Raw genomic sequence first — 14,120 nt, forward strand, 5'->3', positions numbered from 1 at the left:
AGTATAAATAAAATTGTACTTTAAGAAATGAGAGAATCTTATATACTAAATTGGTCATTCATTTTAAGAATTGTATCTTTACAGTCCCTTATTATTACCAAATTCTAAAATCTGTCTTATAAGAAAATCCAGAAACTAATATTTAAGTAAAGAGAAAGTTTGGGGCATATAAGGAAATGCATCAAAGAAATGTCAGCTATCATTTAGTATCTCTTTTAAATGTCTGACTACATAATATGTTTAAATGTTTTAAAACATTGAGTCCCTAAAAAATGCTGTCTCTACAAACAGGGAAGATATTCTCCATAGAAGATTAGTCCTATACAAAATGTTAAAGAGAATCAACAACAGCAAAAAAAGTACAAATATCAGCAAGGAAAGGGAAAGTTTTTAAAGATTAGGATTCTCTTCTAATAAATGATCATCCTATCGTTGTATGATTTGCTTTGCCACTAGATTTCAAAGGAAGAAAAAGCAAAGAAGAGATAGGAAAAAAGAACTTTAGAGTATAAATGACGCCTTTTAAGCTAAACAAATAGCTAAAAGTCTTTCCTAGAAAAGAAAAATTTCAAAATTCACCTTAAAACCATTTGAAAAGATTATACACCTTTGAGGCTATCAGAAGGTTCAAAAAGCTATCTCAGCATGTCTACCACGGTATACCTTTCAATTAAAAAGCACTCAATTTATGAGGTGAATCAATTCCATAAAGAAAAATTTAAAGAATAAGTAGGATATGTAAAGGTTAATGAAAAAGATATCATATAAAATACATAATAAAGTCCAATTCCTACTTACTTATAGAAAAGAAATTAAAGTTCATTTGAGTGAAAAAGAGTATGGCACAAGAATTAAGAGCAAGGGTTCTAGAGTCAGACATAGGGTCAGGTTCTGATTCAGCATCTAATGACTTTATATACCTTAAATTACTTACCTTAATTTATGCCTTCTAGCACTGATATCATCTCTAAAAAGCAGAGAACAATATCTACCTGACAAAGTTAAGATAAAATGAAATAATAGATGTAGCGGTTAGCACCAATCCTGGCACATCATAAGAACACAATAAATGGAAACTCATTTCAATTTTCCTATTAGTGATGCCTTGCTCAAAGTTATAAATTACCCTTTTACAAATAGTGCATAATTGTCATAATTTATCTTGTTCTGCAATCTTAATGAAAATATGCTATCAGATAAATAGCTAAAAAAATAGTTGGCAATTCCTACAACACGCCCAACTGTTCAACACACAGGGCCATGGGCCAATCATCATTCATTGACTACTGGCAAGTTATCCAATTTGAGTACCCTGAAGAAACAGAGAGCTTCGTGTGACAGTCTTACAGAATATAAATCTATAAAATGATAACTAAGTTCAAAATACCAAAGCTGTTATCTGGTATACAATTATATAAATTAGCACTGCAACAGAAATTCCAGGGATAGCTGGCATTTCAAGAGGTTCTGAATTTTTAAAAGAAATATATGAAGGTATATACTTCATTTCTCATGCTATCTCAATATAAAAGGACTGAAAATTGTAATTTCACACAATCTATCCAATTTTTTCCCAAGTATGTAAGTAGTATTGATAAAATAAAATGGAATTTGTGTAACTGTAATAATATTTTGAAATCACACTTAAAAATATGTTAAACTAAAGCAGGAACAAATTGTGTAATGCAGTGAGATAAAGCAGAAAGTATACTGGTCTGAAAAGTAATGCCATTTATTGATTGTGTCTCTGCATGGTTATTCTCTCTGATTCTTAATTTTCTCAATTACAAATTGTCAATTCCTTCCCTGCATAAGTAGCAAGGTGAATGTAAGATTCAAATACCTGAATAAACGGGGGAGAACTTTTAAAAACTGGTAAGAGCTATTAATATAAACTTCAGGTCAACAGCAAACTTTTCAAGAAATGGAACCCTTGTTGACAGATAACAAAATTATATCTGGAAATAAAGCTATAATATAAAAATCAAAAAAAAAAATTACAATAGTCCTGGTCAAGAAGCTCAGTTGGTTAGAGCATCTTCCCAATACGCCAGTGTTGCTCGATCAATCTCCAGTCAGGACACATACAAGAATCAACCAACAAATACATAAATAAGTGGAACAACCAATCGATGTTTCTCTCTTTCTCTCTCTCAAAATCAATAAATAAAATTTTTTTTAAGAATTACAATACTAATTTAATTTTCACTTTGTTATAATTTACATGAATGCTTTTCTAAAACTGTGCTATGTGATGTTTCAATAAGGTTTTCATATATCCATTCTTATCCCAGATGATATAACTCAAAACATAGTTTCTAAATCAGTCTCTTAAGCTATATAGAGGAAAAAAATTAATTTTTAAATAACTTTCTTAATGAGATTCACATATTTTCTAAATTTGTTTTTTCTACTAACTTAAATGTTACGTGAATAAATTATCACTCAACTAAAATATTACTGACTTAAAGAAATCTTAAGGTGCTAGAAATACTGCAGTTTCCAAAAAGTCTTATCATCACAATAACTGGAATATGTACATTTTTAAAACTTCAAATATCTGTAAATATAAGAAAAATGAACAAATATAATTACACCACTTAGGGAAATTACAAGAACCAGGAACTAACTTTTCTTAATAAAATATGGGTATACTGTCTCCATATTTCTCTAAAAATCTCTGGTGCTAATTAATTAAAGCAGGAGAAAGATGGTTTATCTTCTCTAAAGCCTTGTATTTGTGTCCCACCAGGCTCTCTCTTGCCTATTAACCAAGATTTTTTATATATGTCTAAAAATTTTCTCTCAAGAAAAAAGATGCTATACCACATCTGGAGATAAAAACTATACTAAAATATGGTTTACTAGCCCTGGCCAGTGTGGTTCAGTTGGTCAAGCATAGTCCCATAACCAAAGGTTGCAGGTTCAATTCCCAGACAAGACACATGCTTACTTGCAGGTCCAAGCCCCAACCTGGGCACCAGTGATCCCCAGCCTGGGCATGTGAAGGAGGCAACCAATCAATGCTTCTCTCTCTTACCAATGTGTCCCTTTCCCCTTCCTGTCGCCCTACCCCTCTACCTTCCCCTCTCTCTAAAAGCAATGAAAAAAAAAGTCCTCAGGTGAGGATAAAAAAAATTAAGTATGGTTTACTTATTTAAAAAGAAATTTGTGCCCTGGCTGGTGTGGCTCAGTGAACTGAGCGGCAGCCTGCAAACCGGTCACCTGTTTGATTCCCGGTTAGGGCCCATGCCTGGGTTGCAGGCCAGGTCCCCAGTTGGGGGGGGCGTGCAAGAGACAACCAATCAGGAATGTTTCAACATTTCTCTCCCTTTCCTTCTCCCTCACTCCCTCCCCCTCTCTAAAAATAAATATATAGAAATCTTTAAAAAAAAGAAAAATTTGTGCATTTCACATACTGCTAGTTTGATATTTCTAAAGCTCTTGCTCCTTTCCTTCATTATTTAAGAAGGCTGATTTGGATGTGCGTTTCATTTTTCTTCTCAATCTTATCCAGAAATTAAAACGCTTAATTGTCCTCACATAAAAGACAACATATTTAGATCACTACCTTGATCCCAGAATACAAATAAAACTTCTCACATAATGCCATTTCTGGGACTGAATGAGTAATTTTTGGTTTACTTAATAAACTTTAAGGTAAAACTTAAAACCAAAATAAATTTTTCCCATTCATCCTTCTGAAATAGTGAAGTCCTAGCTAAGTAAAAATAAAAACAGGACAAAGAGCATCACGTCAAAGTTAGGCAAAGATTAAAGAAAGCATAACTCTCCCATTCCAGATAGAAAGTACCAGACAGAAAACATCTATCTAAAGACATACCCTAAACAGTTCTCCAATTTACTTATTTGAAGCTTGTAATCAAGCCCTTTTCTTTTTTTTTCCTCACCAAAATTACAGAACAAATAATTGGTTCTAACAAAGGAAACCACATTCCACTCAAAAAGACTAAAGATATAATTCTGCTGAGACACTATCTCTTCCTTTTTTTTTTTTTTTAGCAAACATTTATTGAGCTAAAAAAATGTGTCCAGGATCGTGCTAAGTACTAAAATACAGCCATTGCCTACATGAAGCTTACTGTCAGGGAGGCAGAGAAACCAAAAATCATAATGTAGTGTAATGAGTTCTCTGACATATGAACAGGCTACTTAGCAAAACAAAGTGATCAAAAGTACACGTGGAGGGTAGAATCAAGGGAGGCTCCCCAAGAAGATGGCATATGAGCTCAACATCAAAAGCCAAGAGAAGTCAGTAAAAGCAAAAATGAGAATTGCTTCCAAGATAAGAGAACAAACAGCATGAGCCCAGAGGTATAAAGTGGCATTATATATTCAGGGAGCTACCAATAGTTCCCTAAGTCTAAAATACAGTATGAATGAAGAGGAGTGGACAGACACAAGGCTGGAAATGGGCAAAGGTGAGATCATTAAGAACCTTATATGCCAAGCTAAGGAGTTTAAACTTTATCCTGAAGGTTTTATTGAGCCATAGAGAGGTATTACCCTAGACAGTGACAAGTAATATCTGCTTTTGGAATGAACACAATATAGCAACAATGTAGGGAAATAACCAAGAAGAAGACTATGCACAGGAAGCTCAATCTGATTAATTATCATGGTAATAAAGGCACAAAATTACTAGGGCTTGAACTGAGGCAGTGGCAATAAACATGGATAGGAGATAATTTCCTGACTTAGGAGGTAAAAACAACTAGACTGATAAATGACTGGATATTAAGAGTAAGGAAGAAAGAAGAGTCAGGACAATTACCAAGTCCTAACTTGGAGAACTGAGTGTATAGAGGAGTCATGTATTTATACACGAGAGGATACAGATACAGGAACAAGTCTAAAAACAAAGATGATACATTTGCTTTGAAAGAGTTAAATTTACAAAACTTGGTGCTAAGAAAAAATTTCTATATGAGATGACAGTTCACCCCAGGAAGTGAATTGGGGCAGGGGTGAGGGAGCATACACAGACTAAAAACCAAATTAGAGCCCTGGCTGGATGGCCCAGTGGACTGAGTGCTGAACTACGAACCAGATGGTCGCTGGTTCAATTCCCAGTCAGGGCACATGCCTGGGTTACGGGTCAGGTCCCCAGTAGGGTGCACTGGAGAGGCAACCATATGTTGATGTTTCTCCCCAACTCTTTCTCCTTCCCTTCCCCTCTCTCTAAAAATAAATAAAATCCTTAAAAACAAAAAACAAATTAGAATTTTATTGGGACTCTTTACTTCATATTTTATAAATTTCACAAACATATAATCTAGCTACTAACAATATCTGTTGAGAAAAACTATTCTTTTAAGAGGATGAAACATTATACAGTTGAGCTGATAAAGGACAGATACCAAAATGAGGGGACTGATGAGACTGTCATTTGGAAAGAAGTTGAAGCTTTTTTCAAAAGAGTCTTAGAGATTGGAAAGGCTAATCCTTTAACTATCACCCCACCCTCCCCTCCCTTATTCTACCAGCACATTGAGAGAATAGTTCACCCATACTATAAAGGAAAAATGCTGGAATCCAGAAGAACGAGAACAAACTGCTTCATAATTTACTGAAGCTAAGTTGTCAAAGATTTAGAGTGTTTTAAAAAGTTAAATTTACATCAGATGTGATATAAAAGGAAATACTCATTACCTGGCTTTTTATGTTTTCACCTTTTTTTTAAGAAGTGTCCTTTTTTAAATTAATGTATGTTAATTTCAGGTGTTACTGAAAACACCTATGTTCGGGTGTTCTCAGAGTTCTATTTTTATTTTTAAAATAACTGTGTTGAAAATTAGTGATATTTATCTGGATCTTGGCTTAAAATACTTATAAAGTGTCATTCAGTTAAAGACCATATAACCAAAGCTAATGACAGGTTATTCTAAATAAAAGTAAAGTACCTCCTCCAGAAACTATTCACTTAAAAGTTTAAACTGCACATGAAAATACATTAAAAATATTGTTACAGATCACAAATTTCCGGAGCTAGTTCCTAATTTCAGCTCCAAACTCCATAAACAGTTCTTTTAAAAAAAAATACAAATCTAGTCTTGCTGGTTTTCATGCATATTTATAATTAAAAATCTGATAGTAATATTTCAATATCATCTTTATTTTAAAAAATGTACGTAAAATACAAGAAAGCTCAAAAAATTTGAAAGTAGTAAGGACCTAGATTAAGTAACACCTAAAAGGTATGTTAATGATTCAGAAAGAAGAATAGATATGTTAGCATACCTTCTAAATGTTATTCAATCTAAGTCATTACCTATCTGTATACATCTCTTCATTTTATATCATAAATGAATCTTAAAATATGTATATGTGAATCAAATTATAAAGTCAGTTAATGTATTGATATTTGTTTTTAAAAGATAATTCTGTCAATCTACTTAATTAGTAGATAGTAGTATTGTTAAATCTATAAATTAAGATTGTCAGCTTTAAGATTTGTTTTCAAATGGGGCACACCTGCATGTACAGATTTTCTTCAAGATCATTTCCAACAATTTTATTTTTAAGGCTACTGGACTTATTTCTAAATGTGGTAAGTTGAACAAAATCAATACTGAACGACATACCTTTCAGATAAATTAAGGCTTTGGTGAAGAGGTTCTAATTTTTGACATGTCTCTAGGCTGTCGACAGATGTCGAAGGCAATGAGTCTGATTGCACCTTGTTGGCATCACATAAATTAGCATCGTTTCTAGGTAGGGTCTTTCTGAATTTTCGTCCTAAATCCGTCCATAGGACATTCGTCAACATAACTTTGAGTTGCCTGTTACACACATAAATAATTAATACATACAGTACTAAACAATGTATAATACATGAATGCATCACAAACTATAACAAATGAAAACCTCCAGGAATTCTAAATTTCAGTTCTTCAAACCATTAAATAGAATAATAAATATCATAAGTAAAAAATTTGCCTACCCATTCTTGAATACACATTAGAAAATAAAGCCTATTTCACTTAAATTGGGATTTTTTTCAGAATTCCATCTGTTATACTACAGCTGTAGTCACACACGTGTACAGCTGTTGGATTCCTAGTAACCCATTTGTGCCTACTCTGTTAGTGGAACAATACACATCTGTACATCTCACACAGAGGCAACCACTCTGCACTAAAACTGTTTCTCTTAACATTTATTAATTTGGAAAACAATGTTAAAACTAAGGGTGCAAAAGTACATCATCTATAGTCTTAAGCCTATATAGTCTTAAGATACAGATAAAATTTTACCTTATTTCTAAAAATAGGTCAATTTAAAACATTTACTTTTATTGTACCTATACCAATTTCAAAATTAAAACATAACTACAAGCAGTTCCAGCTTTTTGCCTCATTACGTTTTTCCCATTATTCATTCAATACACCTTTGGGCTGATAATCCTGGAACCCTGAAATATAGTTTTTGCAGTAGCGTAAACAAGCTACCAAGTAGTCTTGAAATAATGCCAAATGAGGACTGGCTGAAAGAATTAGAAATATTTAATCATAAGAGTATCTATTCTACTCCCTGATACCAGTTTTAGGTTTTGGTTGTTTGTTTAACGGACATACGAATATTAAGAAACAAAAAGCTAAGTGCTCATGTATTTTAAAGATAAAATGATCTCACTTGCTTGCAGCAGCCGCTTGGGACTATATCTCCAGGCTGTCTGAAAGGAGGGGTTACCAGTCTTCAAGGGAACTTCCAGAGAATGCACTGGAAGTTCAAATATTTTGAGATTTTAAAAATTAAACTATAGGTTGTAGAATTATTAAGGAATAAAGACCTGATCTCATCATTCTTGTTAAAACTAGAAGATTCCTATTGTTGACATAAAGTCTCAATACCTTAATATAGTCTTTGAGGGGTATTTCTTTGAATGAAAAAGAAGAATTCATTCTTTTTTCAGCAAATACTTACTGAATACCTGCTAGACGAATAACTCTGGAATCTGGAGATTCAGCAATGAACAGGACAGTTACAATTCTCTCTTAATAGAGTTTAAATTCTAGAGAAGAATTACCCAATTAATTACTTAATTGCAGTGGTGATTAGTGATATGAAGGAAAAGTACAGATTGCCACACTTCATCTGAACTAAATCAGGAAAGGTTTTACTGAGAATATGGCATTTAAGCTGAAACCTCAAAGAAGGACAGGCAACTATCCAAAGGCAATAGACGGAAAATGTATAGTTATCCAAAAGGGGAGACAAAATGCAAACGGCTCTGATATGAGTAATGCTTGTTAAAGGAAATTAAATAACTTACCTGGTTCAGGTGCTTAGAATGAAAAAGAAATGTGTACAAGACAAGGATGGGCAGTTTAGGTGGGACCTTGTGGACTATATTAAGGATTTGAGACTTTACATCAACAACAGAAATCTTCTTGTTTTTAACAAGAGAATGATGAGATCAGGAATGCATTTTTAAAAGATCACTTTGCCCTGGCTGGTGTGGCTCAGTGGATTAAACGCTGCCTGTGAACCAAAAGGTTGCTAGTTTGATTCTCAGTCAGGGTACATGCCAGTTGGGGGCATGTGAGAGGCAGCTAATCATTGTTTCACACATTGACATTTTCTCCCTCTCTTTCTCCCTCCTTTCCCCTTTCTCTAAAAATAAATAAATAAAATATTAAAAGATCGCTTTAATCTTTTATGAGGAATAAAATGGGAGCGCTGAAGTCAAAAGACAGTAAAAATGAATTTGGAGACATAATGGTGACTTTATCAGACGTAGGTAAGTGGAATGGTGGGAGCAGAAACCAGAACACAATGAAATGAGTAAATAGGAAAGAGATACAAAACATATACACAGTTGACATATGGCTGTGAATAGAGGATAGAGAACAAAACCTGAACACAGATGTGAGGTGCATGAAAGGTTTCTTAGTTACTGGTTGATTGGTTAATTAGCTTAAGATAGAAAATATCTGTGTAAGTTTAAGTACTTATGAGAACAGGTGAACAGAGTAGGAGAGGCTGATGATACAGGAGGCAGAATAATTAAAAAGTTTCCTAAGAAATGAAATAAGCATGGCCAATATTTATTGAATATGCACTATATATCAGGCACTATGCTAAGCATTTTACAATGATTTACTTCATTTAATCCTCACAATTACTCTATGAAGTATGATGGTAACTGTTCTACTGCAATTGAGCAGACCAAACAAAATGATTAATACCTAAGCCCAGAATCCAAGACAGTGGAAAAGTAGGTGGAAGCTACACTAACCATCTCCCAGGACCAAACTGAAATCACAACTGAATTATTAAAAAATCATCTGAATAACCAACTGAAGACTAGCTAGAGAGAAGCCTTATAACCAAGGACTTACAGAAGAAGCCACATTTGAGGCTGGAAGTACAAGAGCACAAGAGGGCTGGCTGGGCTCCCACTGACAGCAGCTCAAGTTCCAGAGGCATGTCTCAGCTGCAGAGGGAGGTTCCCCATGAGAAGTGTGAGGTCCAAACTCCAAGCCAGGCTCCCCATCCTAGAGCACCAGAACCAGGAAAGATGCCCACGTAACATCCAGCTGTAAAAATCAGCAGGGTCTAACAGAGAGGATGGCTAAAGACGCAGCCACCCTCTTAAAAAGGCCAATACACAATTTCATTTGCAGCCACTTAGCCTCAGCTTTGGCAGAGAGAAAGCACAGTGTACCACAGCCATGTGAGGAGAGTCTGGGGCTGGCGACTCTGGGGAGGGAGCTGAAGGATCAGCTTCAAGGATCCCTGTGCTCAGTCATCCCCCTCATACCCCAGAAACCACTTTCTCAGGCAGAGAACTCCCCTCCATAAGGCATCAACCAGGAGAAAAGCAATAGCCCCTCCCACAGAAATCCCTCTTGTCCTACCATGTGGAGCACAAGCCCAGCAGTTCAGCCAGAGGCTCTTCTACTGACTAAGCCCGATAGCCTGCAAGTGGAGATAGATATCTAGGTCCTTTGAGACTTTTGCTGACCTGACCCTAGGACCAGGGCTGGTAAACGCAGCCTTGGTGTCCAGCTTGGTCATTTCCACATGCACCCACATCCAGTAGAGAGAACCACAAGCTGTGGATAGCTAACAGCTCCAAACAGGTTGCCCAGGGCCAGTCACAGGAAGCATCTGACATAGGACTGCACCAGTCTTTGCAGATCTCCCTTATATACAGAAACAAACACAAAGAGGCAGCCAAAATGGAAAGATAAAAAAACAGGTCCCAAATGAAAGAACAAGAGAATTCTCCAGAATAAGAGCTAAATGAAATGGAGGCGAGAAATTTAGCAGAGTTCAAAATAATGATTATAAGGGTGCTCAACAGCATGAAAAAGGACATAGAAACCATAAAAAAGGGTCAGTGAAAAAAGCCAGATATGTAAGAATATACATAGTACTTTTTCATTCCTTTTTTTTAAAGATCTTATTTATTTTTAGACAGAGGGGAAGGGAGGAAGAAAGAAAGAAAGGGAAAGAAATATCAATGAGTGGTTGCCTCTCGCTTGCCCCCGACTGGGGATCTGGCCTGCAAACCAGGCATGTGCCCTGACTGGGAATTGAACTGGCGACCCTTTGCTTCACAGTCCAGCGCTCAATCCACTAAGCTACACCAGCCAGAGCGAGAATATACATACTATGTTTTTATATATTTGCAACTCTAGGAAGATAAACCCAATCTTCGGTAACAGCAGATTAGCAACTGCCTAGGGTAGGCAGTGGGTGGGTAGGAGGATAAGAGGGAAAGGAAATATGGAAAGTATCTGATGTATTGAATGTTCCACAGATTCTGGTGGTGGTACTACGGTACTGCAAATTTGTTAAAACTCATCAAAATATACACATAAAACACATATATTTTAAATGTAAATTACACATCAATAAAAGTAATTAAAAGCTATTCAAAAATGCAAAAATATATTACCTTAAGAAAATGAGTCTACCTTATTACTTTTCCTCATCAAAGCCAAATCACAAATAATCAAATGACTAACATTTTATTAACTTAATTCATACAAATACACTTTGCTAAAATTTTTAGAGTTGTTTTTTTTTTCTCTTACTGATTCCAGAGAGAGGAGAAAGGAGGGAGAAACAGAGAAAGAGGAACCTCAATGTGAAAGAGAAACACTGATCAGTTGCCTCTTACACACACCCCTACTGGAGACGAAACCCACAATCTGGGCATGTGCTCTCACTGGGAATAGAACCAGTGACCTTTTGGTTTGGGGAACAACACCCAACCAACTGAGCCACACCAGCCAGAGCCACTTTTTAAAATCTGGATTGAAAAATCCATTAGAATAACTTTAGAAGCTCTAAAAAATAATCATTACTATAGTCTGCCTTGGACACCACCTTCCCACTACAGTTAAACCTCGGTTCTTAAACACATCCCATCTCAAACAATTCCGTTTTCAACACCTGTTACGAAAAAAATGTCTCACTTGTTAAATAACACTTCAGTTCTCAACCCAACAACCCTCTCATGCTGATACCCAGATGATCACTTACATTTCTCAGGAGACAAACAAAGGAGAGCCAGTTTTCAAACAAATCGTTTCTCACACAGCCTTCTGGAACAAATTAAGTTCAAGAACCAAGGTTGCACTGTACATGAATTTATTACCTGGCAACTGACCAAACATGTTAGCAAGCATCTTTTGAATAAGAAAGGTACTACAGCTAATTCTTTGAAATTTAAAACACCAACACCAAACACATAGGAGTATTCTGCTTTGGACTTTAAGGTACAACATATATTTCTAATTGAATACTTCAAATCCATAGCCCACACAGGTAATAGAATTAATTGCATACCTCTCCCCTAGTCCTCTTTCACAATGTCTTAATACACTCAAGCTGTAACAAAAATCATAGACTAGGTGGCTCGACAAAAAACATATATTCCTCACAATCCTGGAGGGTAGGGAGTCCAAGACCAAAGCACTGGCAAATTCAGAATATGGTGAGAGCCTACTTTCTGGTCCACAGACAACCATCTTCTCACTGTGTTCTCACATGGAAAAAGGGAAAAGAGCTATCTAGAGTCTCTTTTTTAAGGGCATGAATCCTGTTCACGAAGATTCCACTCTCATGACCCTCACCTCCCAAAGGCCCCTAATACTATCACACTGAGGACTAGGATTTCAACACAGGAATTTGGAGGAGAGGAGGAAAATACAAACATTCAGTCCATAACACATATTTAATTTCAGCTATACTGTACTTCAAGTTTCTTAATCACCTATTGATGATAATCTTTTTCCTCTGAAGCTGCTACTGGTACCCATTTCCATCATCTCATTGGCATCCAGCATCAGCTTCATGGACATGCAATCTGAACAGCAATACAGGGCCCTGAGCTCAAGGCCCCAAACTTGTTTTAATGTTCTGCTGTTGCTATCTTGAATGCCTTAATAATTTTATCTTTGAACTTGTGTTTCCTAAATAAACTGATGGAATAATAGAGCATTCACATGGGCAGAGAAGATATTCACAATATGTACTTCCTCCATTTTAACTGCTCCATTCACATACAGAATTTCAGATGTCCATGAGGAGAAAATTCTGGTGGGCACCATGTGTGCGAGTTCTGTGAGAGTCAAAGTGAGAATAAGACAAGCAGAGGCACTGAGAGTCCTAAAAGGCTACATATTTCACTTCATCCAGTCAACGGTTTCAACATACACACACAAAAGTAGTGCCATCCTACGAGACACAAACCACCAAGGTACTCTACTATTTCCTGTATATTTTTTTAATCCTCACTTGAGGACATTTTTTTCCCCACTGTTTTTAGAGAGAGAGGAAGGGAGAGAGGAAGGGAGAGAGAGAAACATCAATTGGTTGCCTCCCATATGCACTTGGCCTGGGGAATGTACGCTCTCAGACCAGGGACCGAACCCACAATCTAGGTATGTGCCCTGAACAGGAATTGAGCCTGCAACGTTTTAGTTATGGGACGATGCACCGATCAACTGAGCCACACTGGCCAGGGTTATATCCTTTCTTACTTGAGTTAATTTCTTGTATTAGCAAACCACTTACACTGAAAATGATGACACTGCAGGAAAGGAAATGAGGGCAACTCTGGGTTCCTTTGACTTTCAGTCATTCCTTACACATCAGTATGCCAAAGGTAAAGAGTACTGGTGAAATGTGGATGTATAAAAAAGTAAAATAAAAGCAATAGAGTTAGTTTTGTGCAGCATTTCCACTGCTATGGTAAGAATGAAATGTACATATACAAACTACGAAACATAAGTTATAAATTATAATTCAGTAAGTGCATATAATGTTTCAATGTTCATTATTTAAATATAAAAGTGGCAGCTCACAATATAAAGGTGAACAGTAAAATTCATCCTAATAATTTAAATCTTTTGTTTTTTAACTTAGAACATATAAATAAAAATATAACATACAAGTTGAGACAGAGATAACAGAAGAAAAAAGCTTTATACTTTAGTGCTGTGATATAATGAGAAATACATAGTTGGTCTTTGTCTCTGGTAAACACATCCAGGTGCTGAAAGAGCGACCCACCCACAAAGGTCGCGGAAGCTCCATACCCTAAGCCCATGCCCTGTCTTTTATATCCCTTCCATTTGTCTGTTTCTGAATTTTATCCTTTATAAAAAACCTGTAAATGTAAGTAATCTGTTTTACTGAATTTTGTGAGCGATTCTATCAAACCTGAAGAGGCGGTCAGAGAAACCCCCAATTTATAACAAATCAGTCAGAAGTACCAGTGACAAACCTGGGACTTGCAACTGGCATCTGAAGTGAGTACAGTTTTATGGGACTGGGCACTCAACTGGAACCTAATGCTAACAGCAGGTAGATATTGTCAGAATTGAACTAACCTATGTAGGACACGCAGTTGTTCCCAGAGTTGGAGAAATGGTGTCGGAAAATATGCATGCACTTTGGTGTCAGAAGTGTTATGAGTAAAAATAGTTTGTAATTACCTTTATTTAACAACATTTTTTCTAGCTTTTATTTTTAACCCCCACCTGAGAACATACTTATTGATTTTAGAGAGAGGGGAAGGAAGAGAGCGAGAAAAACATCAATGCGAGAGATTCTCATATACCCACCAACCAGGGATG

The 14,120-nt window shown here is 36.0% G+C and overlaps 1 protein-coding gene across 3 annotated transcripts in view; it reads right to left on the reverse strand.

Annotated features, from left to right (window-relative positions):
- The window catches only part of SENP7 (SUMO specific peptidase 7), a 133,479-nt gene that overhangs the window by 71,972 nt on the left and 47,387 nt on the right, over nt 1-14,120 (reverse strand). The window contains exon 5 of one of the 3 annotated variants that reach the window (XM_054577391.1): nt 6,606-6,803. The exons of the other annotated variants lie outside the window; for them this stretch is intronic. Within the exon in view, the coding sequence (XP_054433366.1) occupies nt 6,606-6,803 (198 nt within the window). The remainder of the gene's footprint in view (nt 1-6,605; nt 6,804-14,120) is intronic. 3 annotated transcript variants of the gene reach the window in all.

Source organism: Pteronotus mesoamericanus, unplaced genomic scaffold, assembly GCF_021234165.1.
Source record: "Pteronotus mesoamericanus isolate MK-2021 breed Mesoamerican mustached bat unplaced genomic scaffold, CSHL_Meso_final contig_42, whole genome shotgun sequence".
NCBI lineage: Eukaryota > Metazoa > Chordata > Mammalia > Chiroptera > Mormoopidae > Pteronotus > Pteronotus mesoamericanus.